The sequence below is a fragment of the Rhinopithecus roxellana genome, chromosome 12 (genome assembly GCF_007565055.1).
Source record: "Rhinopithecus roxellana isolate Shanxi Qingling chromosome 12, ASM756505v1, whole genome shotgun sequence".
NCBI lineage: Eukaryota > Metazoa > Chordata > Mammalia > Primates > Cercopithecidae > Rhinopithecus > Rhinopithecus roxellana.
Window position 1 is genome coordinate 23,243,591 of NC_044560.1, and position 13,144 is coordinate 23,256,734.

Consider the following 13,144-nt stretch of genomic DNA (forward strand, 5'->3'; position numbering starts at 1 on the left):
ACAGCAGTGATGACCCAGGTCCTGGTCAGACCACAGACCCCCAGCTGGGGCAGCCGGGGGCCACCTGTCCCTCAAGGACCCCCCACCTGTCCTAGGGCTGGGAAAGGCTGTGTCCAGCTCTGTCTGGGAAGGGGCTCCCGCCATGGGTGTCTCTGTCAGCTGCGGGGGTTCGCCGAGTCCAGCTCTCAGTGGCGGGTGGGGAGGGGCTGGCTGGGAGGGGAGGCTCCGCGGCGGCCGGAAGCGCTTCTGGGAACGGAGGTGGCCTCAGGCCCTTTTCTCAAAAGTCCGACCCAGCGGGAGGCTGGGGCGGCTGCGGTTTCCGGGCAGAGGGAGGCCGCCCTGTGCCAGTGGGTCGGGCTTCCAGGTGGAGCAGAGCGGGGCCCCTCCCCTCCCCTCCCCGGGGAGCCGAGATCCGCACCCGGCCCCGCCCGACCCTCCGCGCCCCTGGGACCCCCTCCGCGGCGGACTCGCGCTGGCCTCGGCCTCCCCCACGGAGACCCCCGGAGGCGCACCCGCCCCCACGCGCGAGTCTCCGCCGCCTCCCCCGGGCTCCGCGGCGCACGCTGGGGCCCCCGCCAGGCCCGGAGGTTCGCGCTCCAGGTAAAGCTCGTGGGCGGGCGCGGGAGGAGCCGGAGACCCCGCCCAGAGCCCGCCCCGCAGCCCGCGGAATCCCCCGCCCGCCGCTGTGCGTCAGCCGCGCCGCCCCCGCGCTGACGTTTCCGCGCCGAGGCCCACGCGAAGCCGCCCACGAGGAGTTTCCGCGCTGAGTCAGCCCCGCGGGACCCGCACTGCGCGGGCCGCCGGTGTTTTCTGGGGAAGGTGCGGGACAGCCCCGGTGTGGGGGACGCGTGAGGGGAGCCGGGGCCGGGCGGGGGAACCCGGGCTGCAGGCAGGAGTGCGCGGGGCAGGGCGCGCACGGGAGGAGCGCACGGAGACCAGTGCCCAGCACCCAGCCCCGAGCCCAGAACCCAGCCCCGAGCCCAGTACGCCACAGCGCGGAAAGGCCAGGTCCTGCTTCCAGGGCTGGGCACCTTCCCCGGTGTCCCTGTGCCACCCTTGGGCTCTCCACACTCTGGGACCCATGTGGGGTGGGTGCTGATGCCGCCTCTGCCCCATCCACCTATTGTGAGCTGGGCCCGCCGCCCACTGGGAGTTGAGCTGGGGCCCAGGTGTGCGGTGCCTCCTGGATGCTGCGGAGAAGCCTGCACCGGCCTGCCCGCCACTCCCCGGTAGCTGAGCGAGCTGCTATCAGATCTCACCTGGAGCAGGAGGCTGGGCAGGCCAAGGGGGGGGTGGTGAGGAGAGAGGGCTGGCCTGGAGACGGGGCCCCCACCACCGGAAAGTGCTGGATGTGAGTCCTGGGCTCTGGGCACCCAGGGGCTGGCAGGCTGTGTGGCCAGAAACCAGAGATCCAGGGGCACCAGAGAAGAGCCCCCTAACTGGGGAAGCCGCTGAGCCTGTATCCCTGAGGATCACTGGGCCTAGGACTGGAATGGCCCCTCCTCGGGCCCCACCCCACCCAGCCCGGAGTTCCCGGAATGGGCCCTGGCTGCCTTCCCCTTTGCCCCCTGTGGAGGGGACCACAGCCAGGCATGGGCACGGTGCCCCAAAGCCCAGCCCCGGGTGCCCTGTCCTCCCCCAGCACCCAGCATGCATCCACTCAGGTCACTGGACCAGTGTTTATTGAAGGCCCCATGCAGCCAGGTCCCATCCTGGGCACTGCACACCCATGGGCACAGTCTCCCGTCCTAAGACCCCACCCCAGCAGGGCCATAAGGGAGGAAGGGGGCCATGGCTGTGTCTCTCTCTCCCTCCTGCAGGGCCCAGCCGCGGCCGCCGACCTGCATGGTCCAGGGCGCTGCTCACTGCCACCTTCCTGCACCCACTTCTGCTGCCAGGGGAGCAGGGCCCGGCCCAGAGCAGAATTTGGAGCCCAGGGAGCTCCTAGGGAGGGGCTGGTTGCAGTTGGTGGCCCCGGAGGATGGCCAGGCTCACACCCACAGGTCTCCCAGCCGCCCCTTCTCCTCTGCCAGCCGCTCGCCCCGCTCCTCCTCAGGGAACTGGCAGCTGCTGGCGTCTTCGGTCGACGGCGGCACCTCCAGCAGTAGCTGGGTCTCTGCAGAGGGGCCACGGTCAGCGGGCAGCCAGGCCCCCACCTCCCCCCACCAGGCTGTGACTGACCTCGGGGCCACGTGGGCTGACTCCTCAGCTGCCAGACGTGCAGTGCAAGCTGGGCCGAGGTCAGGAGGAGGACGCAGGCGGCCACGGCCAGGAGGACGATGGTCAGCCACCCAGGCGGCTCTGCCGGCGGGGACCCTGGGACGCACACAGCGTTGTGGGTCTTGTTTCCAGGGAACACGGTGAGAAACCCAAACTGGGTGCAGCTGGAATACGCGGACACAGCCCCTAGTCAGCCCCCGGCTGCTGTCCTCGGCGCTGTCTGGGGCTCGCCACAGTGCAAGGGACAGGAGAGGACCCTTCCTCAGAGTGAGCCTGGACCACCCAGCCGCCGGCAGGGCCTACCCAGGACTCACTCTGTCCAAGGTTTGCAGTGGCCGTCGTGGCCCCTGGAGAAGGTCCCCAAGGCACAGTCGACACACCTGAAGCCAAAACTGAATTTCCCTGGTGCGGGGTCGGGGGATTGGGGAGGGAAGGAGGGAGGGAAGCTGCTGGAGTTGCTGGGATGGATGAGGATGGAGTCAGGCCAGTGCAGGGGTCCATCTGGGGTCTGGCTGCTGAGTCGAATGCCCCCCCAACATCATCCATTCAACAGAGTTCTTGATGGCCCAGGACTGGGGCCCTGGATGTCAGTGCCCGTGTCTGCCCATCCCAGATGGGGCATCTGGGGTGGGACCTGGGGAGGGCACCTGGGGGAGGAGCACAGAGTGCACTGGGCCTGCCCACTGGGGGCTGAGGGTGGGCAGAGGCCAGGCAGGACTCAGTAGAACAGAGGGCAGACAGTAGAACAGAGGGTCCCAGAAAGAGTGAGGCTGGGTCCCAGCTGACCCCAGACCCTGCCCTGTCCAACCTCACACAACCTCCCCAGTTCTACCTCCTCACAGCCCCCATGTGCCCAGCCTGGCCCCTCGTGTCAGGTAAACAAGCTGCTAAGAGGACTTGAGCTGCTCCTTCCAGGAAGAGGTGTAGCCCCAGGGCCCAGACAGGACTCTGGGGGGCACAAGGCAGGCTCTTTCAGTATTCGGTGAGGACACACAGGATGGGTGTCCCAGGCTTGAGAGCCAGACAGCTCCCCACCCCCCGCAGGGTTCTCACAGTCCTCGTGCTGGATGGAAAAGCCCAGGCCGAGAAAGGGGGGACAGGAGACTCCCGCAGTTATATGGCCCATGGTGCCTGAGCATGGCCTGGCCTGCCCGGCCTCACAGGACCTAGGACCTCACACACCACACATGCCGGACACCTGCGCCCACGAGTTCTGCCTCGGGCCCTAGTGGAACCCCTGGCCTGTGTGGACACTCACAGGCACCTCCAGGACTTACCCTGGGGCTGCACCCCCTGGCCTGAGGGGCAAGGGTGGTGCCGGCAGGTCGTGCAGCAAGGGTCTCCGCAGTGGAATTCAGGCTGGACACACATGCAGTCCCACTCGGAACAGCACTCCTCGCCTGGGCAGGAGACAAGCCAGGCCCCCAGCAGCTGGGCTGAGGCCCCTCCTCGGCCCTCCAGGGGAGCCGGCTTGTCTGTTCCCCACCCACAGTCGGCTCCAGGAAGCAGAGGGCTCCTGGCTGGAACTCCAGACTCTGGCTTCATCCAGGTGTCTCTTTCTCCTGGGATCATGTGGCCTGGGGCTACTCCCCCTTTGCACCCCACAGCTGCCTCTGCCCAGGAGCTGATTGCACATGCCACCAGGGGCTGCCCCTGTGGGACCCAGGCCACACTGGGCCTCCGGACAGAGCCTCCCTTCCCAACCCTGGAGGAAGAAGCTCTGAGGTGACTTCCTGCCAGCTTGCTCTCCAGGCCAGCCGTGTCCGTTGAACCCTTACCCCCAGGTGCAGGTCAGAGGCAGGCAGCAGGCCAGACGCGGTGCAGGGGGGCCCCCAACTGAGCAGGGGGAGGTGGGCGATGGCCGAGGGTTCACGACCCACCCAGCAGGACCTGGAACAGCCCTCCTCCACCTTGGGACCCCAGACCCCTCTTGAGGGCGCTCCCACCCGGCTCGCCCCTGCTCCTCACCGCCGGGACCACTGGCTGGAGCTGGCATGCCTCCACCTCTCTCTGGGATCCTGCCTCCCTCCGGAAGGCTCTGGCCGCTGGCAGCCCTGTGCCCACCCTCCTTAGACCTCAGCAGTGCGGGTCTGAGCACGGGAAGGGGGCGCCCGCCCATGCTGGCTCCCGCGCCGCGCCTTGTCCGGTCCGCGTTAAGTAAACGCAGTTTACTTACGCGGGTAATCGCGGCAGCAGTGCGTCGGGTGAACGCGGCAGCAGCGTGCGTCCTTTCCCGTCCCGAGCAGGAGGCGCCCAGGGCCGCACCCAGGACCCCCGGTGGGGCGCTGACCCAGGCTGGCCGCACACAGCAGCGCCAGGCAGCACAGGGTCCCGCACGCACACATCGCCCCGTGCCGTGCCACGCTTGGGTTTCAAGGGCCACAGCAAGTTGGACACGCCCCGTCCCCGTCCTCACCCGCCCTGTCCGGAGGTGACTGGGACTGTTCCTGACCCGAGAGTTCCGACCCAGGCGAGATGCGTGTGAGGAGGGGGTGTGGACACTGCAGACATAGCCTGATCCGCAGCAGGTTGCCGGCAGGGGCGGGGAAACCGGGCTGGCGGGGATCAAAAAGGTTTTCTGTGCAACGTCTGCGGCCACCTTGGCGGGCCCCAGCGCAGGGGCGGCATTCCGCAGCTTGTCCATGGGGGCTACCTGGAGAGTGGGACTCAGCCAATCACCCTCTCCATCCCACCGCTTCTGGGTGGTGTCTGTGAGACCCCGGGGTCTCCACAAACCCTGGCCACCCCCAGAGAGCCTCAGCCACGGAGCCCAGCGCTGGGGAACCCCACAGAACGGGGACGGGGCCCTTCAGCTTAGCATGCCCCACCTGGCCGGCTCTGGGCGTGAAACACCATGGGCTGCAGGCTTGTGGGTTCCCGTCCCCCTTGCTTACAGCTCCCCAGGACCCCCCTCAGCTGCCAACCCAGGAAGCTCCCCAGGGCTTGGGAGGGGCACCAGGAGGAGCTGGTGGGGAGACGAGAGGGTGCGTGGTGCCTCCTCGGGTCAGTGTCAGCCGCCCCCAAGGGCACCCAAGGCCCAGGGCAGAGCGACCTGCCGGGTCTGCAGTGTCTCAGGCAGGTTCCCACCCAGATCTCTCTGGAGCCATCTTCATCCATCAGACCAGACAGATCCGGGTCCTGGAGGGGGTTGAGGGAGAGCCCCTCGCAGCGCTCTTGGGAGGCTGTCCTATGGCTCTCTGAGCCTCAGTTTCCCCTGTGGGTACTGAAGGGTTCTGGGACCCTGCCTCCACCAGGAAGCCTCCCTGGATTGCCCAGCCCTGCTTCTGTGCCGTCCAGCACAGTGGAGACCCCCAGGAATGCTGGAGGCGGGGGCTCTCGGGAACTTGAGCGTGGCTGTGCCCACGGCTGGATGTGGTTAGACACCCGTTTGAGACCTGCAGCCACCACCTCACCCCCTAAGGTGGTTCCTCCTTTCCCAGGGTAAATGACGGGAATTAGCTGTTTGTGACGCCCTGGAGTTCTCAGATCCAAGATGGAGGAGCCTGCCTTGGAGAGGCCGTCTTCAGACACTGCAGAAAAGGAAGGGGTCTCTGCGGCTCCAGGCTGCCCGGACACTCAGAAGGAAAGGGGTGGGGCCAGCTGGGCCTGGGGGCCTTTGAGGGGCCTGAAGATCTTCATTCCGCCCCTAGCCTGGGAGGGGCTCTGGCCCCTGGATAGAAAGAGGTGCCGTCAGACCCGGACGCCAGGCGAAGGTGCTCAGGGAGGAGACCCGGGGCAGGCTGGGCTGCGCCGCTGCCCGTTTCAAAACCCCGGGAGGTCTGCGCCAGCTTGGGCTCACCCCCAGTCCTGGCGAGTGCCGGTAGATGGCAGCCCGAGAAGACACAATGTGTCCCCTGTAAATAATGCCTATCAGTTGTACCACCGCACTCCAGGCTGGGTGACAGCAAGACTGTCCCAAAAAAATAAATGTTCATCAACCACACGGTGCAAGTCCTTCTAGAGGCAGGGACAGAGTTAGAAGGGCGAGCAGTTTATGGGCCAAGTGGGAGGCGGCCAGCGGGCAGAGGACCCCCCGCCCCATGGCACAGCCCAAGCAGCTTCCCACACGGTGGTCCCCGGAGGGGCTGCCAGGGGTGTGATGTCTGCCTCCTGTCCCTCTCGCTGCAGAAGACCCCTCACTGGCTCCCCATGACTTCTGTCCTTGGGCTGCGAGGCTGGAGGTGATTTTGTTCATCTTACTTTCCGGTATTTTGTGAGCACCTCGCCAGTGACACAAACGACGGGGCATTCACGCAGGAGAGCGGCCCACAGGGTGGTGTGGCTGCCGGGCGAGGGACAGCCCTTGCGTGCATCCAGAAGGGCAACTGTGGGGCCCCAGGGGGAGGGTGCAGATGGGCACCGGGCCAGAGCTCAGGCAGAGCCTGGGGCGCAGATGGCGCAAGAGTTGCCAGCAGAGATGGTGTCAGGTGAGGGGGCGGGGGGGGAGGTGAGCACAGAGACCAAGAGGAGGTGGCCCCTTGTCCATCTGGGGGTGCAGCAGGGGGTCCTGGCTGGGGAATAAGTCCCACAGGGCCTGGGGGGTGCTGTGCCCAGAGGAGAGGAAACAGGAAGCGATGGGTGTGGGTGCCAGGTTTGGGAAGAGGCCCCTTTCCCACAGCCTTCGACCTGCCAGCCCCATGGGATCTGGCTGCTCCAGTCCTGGCCACCGGACCCCTTTCCCCACCCACCCGCCATCCTGCCTGCAGTCCTGGCCTGGCCTGCCCCACGGGCGGGGGGCCACAGGCTCTCAGAGGCACGGCCCCAACCCCGTGCAGGGCCTGCAGGTTGAACCCTGTGCAGGAACCCGGGGAACTCAGTGAAGGTGCTGGGTGGGGGACAGGATGGCCTCTGACTTCCCTGTGTAGCAGGGGGAGGCTTGTGGTTGGCAGAGAGTGGGTGGAAGACAGAGGTTTGAGGAGAGAGAGAGAAACGGGGGGAGAAAACCAGCTGCAGAGGCAGGAGGGGTCTGGGGCAGCCCAAGGCCAGAGATGGGCATCTTTCTTACAGCCCGCTGTGGTCCCGGCACCTTGGGCTGCTGTGAGTGGTGCGTGGCACTCCCATTGTGCACCCCTGAGGTGGTTCCCCACTTCCACAACATCGGTGGAGAGGGGAGCCGTCCGCCAGGCACAGGGAGCCTGGACAGCCGTGGGCAGCGCGTGCTGATGGAGGACGAAGAAAGAGGGAAGGCTGGCCCAGGGACGCTGTGTGCAGCAGTAGGTGCAGCTGCAGGGCTGGACCACACCAGCCACGGCGGCTGGAGCGTCCAGACTGTGCCAGGCCCTCAGCAAAACCTTCCATGAGGCTTCATGTGTTTCTTCTTAATTAATTTTTTAAATTTCATTTTATTATTATTTGTTCAGTCACATCTCACTACAGCCTTGACCTCTTGGGCTCAAGTGATCCTCCCAGCTCAGCCTCCCAAGTAGCCGGGACCGCAGGCATGGTCCACCTGGCTGATTTTTTCTATTTTTCATAGAGAAGGGGTCTTGCCATGTTACCCAGGCAGGTCTCAAACTTCTGATCCTCTTGCCTCAGCCTCCCAAAGTGCTGGGATTCTAGGCCTGAGCCGCTGTGCCCGGCCTTGGCCGCGTTTCTCATTCATGAGTGCAGTGAGGGCCGGGCGCGGTGGCTCACACCTGGAATCCCAGCACTCTAGGGGGCTGAGGCAGGTGGATCACCCGAGGTCAGGAGTTCAAGACCAGCTTAGCCAACATGGTGAAACCACGTCTCTAATAAAATACAAACATCAGCCGGCGTGGTGGGCGGCGCCTGTAGTCCCAGCTACTCGGGAGGCTGAGGCAGGAGAATTGCTTGAACTCAGGAGGCAGAGATTGCAATGAGCCGAGATCACACCACTGCACTCCAGCCTGGAGACAGAGCGAGACTCTGGCAAAAAAAAAAAAAATGGAGTGAGACCTCTTAGCCCTCGGGAGGGTCTCACTTCTGCCCCTGACAGCTGTTAAGCACAATGGAGGCAAACAGGCACCTCCACCTCCTGAAGGACACAGATGTCGCTCGGACGCCCGGGGTGTCTTCTGTGTGGGAAGCCTGCAGGGCCGCTCCTGCCTTGTTCCCGAGCTGTGGCCTCGGGCGTGACTGGCGCTCAGGGGAGCAGCCTCTGTGCTGCTCGAAGGACACCCCACTCCCAGACACCGGCTCGAGAGGACACCCCATTCCCAGACACCGGCTCAAAGGACACCCCACTCCCAGACACTGGCTCGAGAGGATTCCCACATGGCCAGGGATGTCTCTGGGGCCTCGGGACCTTCTTTGGACACCTGTAGTGTGGGCCGGGGAGCTGGGAGCTCATCTGAACACGCCAGCACTCATGCATCCACGCTGCTGGCGGACGCCTGGGTTTCTCCACTGTGGGGCCACGTTATGTGAAGTCGCTGTGGACGTTCTCGTGCACATCCCAGGCCTCTTGGTGGTGGGGCAGGTGCACAGGAGTGGCATAGCCGGGCCTCAGGGTGGACAGAAGTTTGGCTCAAGCAGAAACCATGGCTTCCAAGGTGACTGTCCCCCTGGACACCCATGGCAGGGACCTAGGGGCCCTTGCAGGGACTCCTCGGGGTGTTCAGGGGCCCTGGGACCCCCTCCCAGCTGCAGCAGGGGGTGGGCGTAGGTGTGGAGGGGAAGAGAAGCAGGTCTCTACACTCTTCCTTCCAGGACACAGAGGCCCGGGGTCAGCCGCTCCCAAGCTCCTTGGGTGACCCGGGGCTCAGGGCGACCCTTGTCAGCGGCTGGCCAGTAACCCCCACGCCAGGCGGCCCTGGACCTGAGCCTTCCCAGTCACTCCCCCGGCTCCCCACTCAATCTAGAACTTGCACCCAGGGACCAACCTCCAGGGTCCCACTTGACCCCACTACCTGCTCCCTCCACCCTGGCCCAAGACCCTTCTCCAGCTGGAGGCGGGCACGGCCCAAGCCTCCCTGCCACAGGTGCGCAGCCCACAGTGCCAGTTAGAGACTCCCGTCTGCCAAGGCTTTTATTGTGGCCCCGTGAGGCAGGAGGTATGCATGGCATACGTAAGCAGAGAACCGGAGGCAGCCAGCGGCACCTAGAACGGCGCAGAGTGGCCCAGGAGCGTGGCGGGGCGGGCGGCCTGCGCCTGCCCTGCTCGCCCAGCAGACCCTCCGGGCTCCAGCCTGGCGGGGCCCAGCGTCCACCTTGGTGGGCCCGGGTCAGATCTTGGCCAGGGTGGAGTGCACATCAGCCTGCTCCTCTTGGATGGGAGTCCGGAAACTGCCTCCCCCTGGGGAGGAGAAAGGGAGAGATTGGTGGGTGGGCCTCACGCGTGGGAGCAGTGGGGCAGGGCCACGAGGCACTCACCAGGGGCTTTGGGGGCATTGGGGGGCAGCCTCTGGTCCCTCCGGAGCAGGAGCAGGGCCAGCAGCATGGCCAGGGGGCCCAGCAGCCCCAGCGCCAGGCCCAGGCCCAGAATGGCAGCAACCGCAGGGCCTGCAGGAAGGGGTCTGCTGGGTGGGGTCCACAGGAGGGGCCCCCATGCCGCCCTCCCCTCCTCCTATTTGGGTTGGGGGCCCTGCTGGGCTGGGCCAGGCGCCCTTACCCCTGGGGACCTCCACGGGCCGGGTGGAGGGGCTCTGTGAGGTTCTGGGCCAGGCTTCCGTGGGCTGGACAGTGGTGGGCCTGGCCGGGGGGCCCTGGGTCTCCTGGGGCTGTGTGGGTGGGGGGTCCCTGTCCTCACAGATGGCGTCCGAGCTATTGCTGGCTGGCTGCAGGGTGTGCTTCCCGGCCAAGGTGCAGCTGTGGGGAGCAGCGCGTGTTGCTCAGGCCAGAAACGCCCTGGGACCCGGGAGATGCAGTGGGGATGACAGGGTCCGTGCTGGCCAGCCTCAGGCAGCGTCTACCACAGACACCAGGCCAGTAGCAGCCAAGGGCCCTGCCCAGACCCACGTGCCCTCCACAGGGGCCTCCAAGGCCACACGCCCTTCTCCCACATCTACACCCCCCACCGGCACCTCCCTGTCCTGGGCCCCCAGGGCCTCCCAGCTGCACAGGGTGAGGGTCCCACACACCCAGCTCCACCCATGGGGAGAGGCTGCCCCAGGCAGCAGCGTCCTGCTCCCCAACCAGGTCCAGCCACACAGCCAGGCCCCCAGGGCCACCAGCACCTCCCCTTCCTCTCCCCACCTGCCCCCCGCCTCTCCCAGCCCCCCAGCCCCTCCCAGCCTCCCAACCCCTGGCCAGGCCCCTCCACCCTCCTAAGCCCCCCAATCCCTCCCAGCCCCCCAGCCCCTCTGCCCTCCTAAATCCCCCAGCCTGGCCCAGGTCCCCCCAGCCCCTCCCAGCCCCTGTCCAGGCCCCTCCTCTGTCCTAACTACCCACTCCCCCAGCCCCCCTCCCATCCCTTCCACCCCCCCAAGCCCCCCAGCACCTGCCACAACCCTTGGTCCCCCCCAGCCCCTCCACCCCCCTCAGCACCCCCGCCCCCTAGGACCCCCAGCACCCCCAGCCCCTCACTTGGTCCAGGGCTTGCAGGCCTGGTTGTCTCCTGGGGAGAAGTGCCCTGGAGGGCAGGGGGCACAGTCTGCAACAAAGATAGGGTGGTCAGGGGCTGCCCACAGGCCTGGGTGCTGGGAACATGGGGCAGAGCCTGTGGGCTGCCACTCACCCCCCACAGCCGGGTGGTAGGTTTGGCTTCTGGAAGCCCTCCCTGCCCACATCCCACCCGTGGGCCCTGACCCGGGAGCCCCATCTTAAGGATGCCAGAGGAGGCACCAGTGGAGCCAGTTCCCTGCGGCCCACGGCCCATCTGCGTCACAGACAGCCGCTATGACACCCCCAACTGCCGGCCGCAGCCACCAAGCTCACCAACTCCAGGCTTGTAGCTGTCCAGGGGCTGGGTGCCCGCCCGGCAGCGGCAGACCGTGTCCTGTGTGGCCGTGCACGGCTGCTTCCGCTCGCTCCCACTTCCTGAGCAGGGGCCGGAGAGGGGGTTATCAGGTGGGGGCTGTGGACAGGGTCCCCAAGAAGGACAGGTTGGCCTCCCCACCACACAGAGGGCCATGGGCGGGGGCTGCAGCCTCCCCCAAGGTGTGGAGCCCCTACAGCCCCCGAGGCCCTCCCTTCCGGGCCACAACCTGGGGCTGGTTCTGTGGCAGCCCCAGCCACCCTTCCCTACCCCTCCACCACCTCCAGCCGCCAGCCCTGCCTGAGGCAGGGTCTCCATGGCCCAACCCCCCAGCCTCACTGCTCGGGCCAGCAAGGCCAGGCCACATGGCCAGAGTGGTCTCCCCGACTCCACGTGGCCTGGGCCGAGTCTGGGCCCCGGAAGGAGTGGGGGTGCCCCCGGGAGATGCCTCAGCTCCTCAAAGGACCCCGTGGCGGAGCAGACCCCACTGTGGTTTGAGGTTCGTTTCTGCGGCTGTGGGGGCCCCGTGCTGCTGCGTGGGAATGTGGCTGCCAGGCTGCCGCCCCCTGTGCTGGGTGGGGCTGTGGGGCCAGGTGGGAGCTCACTGAGGTTGCACCATGTGCAGGCCTTGCAGGGCTTGGCGCTGACCACGTCGTTGTAGAAGCCAGGCCCGCATGGACGGCACACTGTGTTCTGGGAGCGGTTGCAGCGGCTCACCATCCCGTTGCCTGCAGCAAAGGCCGGCGTCAGGCAGCGGTCAGGCCCTGGGCTTGCGCCCGTGGACTCCCCACACGGCTCCTCTGCCAGGCTTGGCCGGCCCCTCGCCTGCCCCCTCCCCAGGACCAGCCTCCTGGCTGGCCCATCCCTGCCCCAGCCCCCAGTCCCTGGAGTGCCCCGTGGGTGGCAGACCCCCCTGAGGGTGGGCCTCACCTGGCCTGCACTCCTGGCAGCACCGGTCGTTGCTGGGGTAGGTGTCCCCGACACACTGGAGCTTCGCCGTGGTGCTCAGCCCCAGGCCCAGGAGGAGCAGAGCCGCACACGGCCCCCGGCCCAGCCGCCGAGCCCCCACACACATCCTCGTCTCCGCTGTCGCCAGAGTCTGGGTTTTCCTTGCGGGGTGTGGCTATAAGGACTGTGGAGGAGGGGAGGGGAGGGGAGGGGAGAGGGGAGGAGGGCAGAGGAGGCGGGAGGAGGTAGGTGGCAGGCTGGGGACCCTAGCTGTGGGCCGGGCACAAAGGCGGGGTCTGGACACCCCCAGCATTGGCTTATTCTGCCTTCTGCCCTCTTCTGCACAAGACCACCATGTTCAGACCCCAGGGCACAGTAGGGCCTGGCCTGCGGCTCAACCCTCAGCAAAAAGGTTCATGGAGCATGTGAGTAAACTGAAGCAGCACTGAGTCACGAGTGGCAACTGTTCAGTCTGGACCTTCGGAGCTGTGGCACTGCTGGACCATGGTCCCCCTTGAGTGCCCAAGACTAGCTCTGAGCAGCAGTGACCACAGCCATGGTAAGACAGACCCACGGCCGGGTGCTGTGGCTCATGTCTGTAATCCCAGCACTTTGGGAGGCCAAGGCAGGTGGATCACCTGAAGTCAGGAATTCAAGACCAGTCTGGCCAACATGGCGAAATCCCGTCTCTACTGAATACAAAAATTATTTGGGCGTGGTGGTGGGTGCCTGTAATTCCAGCTACTTGGGAGGCTGAGGCAGCAGAATCGCGTGAACCTGGGAGACAGAGGTTGCAAAGCTGAGATCGTGCCACTGCCCTCCAGCCTGAGCGACAGAGCGAGACTACGTCTCAAAAAAAAGACACCTGTGACCAGGGCCCACGCTGAGTGTGCCTGAGCATGGCAGGTGTCTATGGCTGAACTGTGCCCCTTAAATTCCTGCGTGGAAGCCCTAACCCCCATGTGGCAGTGTTTGGAGACAGGCCTCCGAGGAGGTCATGAGGGTGGGTCCTGGATGACCTGGCACACATGGACACGCAGGCAGGTTTCTGCCCTCTATGCAAACAGCTCTCAGGTTCCACGGGTTGCCCAGAGAACAAGA

At 66.2% G+C, this 13,144-nt stretch overlaps 2 protein-coding genes across 2 annotated transcripts; both read right to left on the reverse strand.

Annotated features, from left to right (window-relative positions):
• Positions 1–1,664: 1,664 nt before the first annotated feature.
• Positions 1,665–4,702, reverse strand: TNFRSF18 (TNF receptor superfamily member 18). The gene is made up of 5 exons (XM_010377180.2): positions 4,397–4,702; positions 3,498–3,620; positions 2,535–2,622; positions 2,182–2,384; positions 1,665–2,116 (listed from the first exon to the last, which is right to left on the reverse strand). Exons 1-5 carry the CDS (start codon positions 4,563–4,565, stop codon positions 1,992–1,994), a joined length of 708 nt encoding a protein of 235 aa, XP_010375482.1. The 5' UTR covers positions 4,566–4,702; the 3' UTR covers positions 1,665–1,991.
• A 4,474-nt stretch (positions 4,703–9,176) lies between these two features.
• Positions 9,177–12,637, reverse strand: TNFRSF4 (TNF receptor superfamily member 4). Its single transcript, XM_010377181.2, has 7 exons — positions 12,026–12,637; positions 11,701–11,823; positions 11,056–11,157; positions 10,705–10,771; positions 9,791–9,987; positions 9,553–9,681; positions 9,177–9,475 (listed from the first exon to the last, which is right to left on the reverse strand). Exons 1-7 carry the CDS (start codon positions 12,168–12,170, stop codon positions 9,405–9,407), a joined length of 834 nt encoding a protein of 277 aa, XP_010375483.1. The 5' UTR covers positions 12,171–12,637; the 3' UTR covers positions 9,177–9,404.
• Positions 12,638–13,144: the final 507 nt, after the last annotated feature.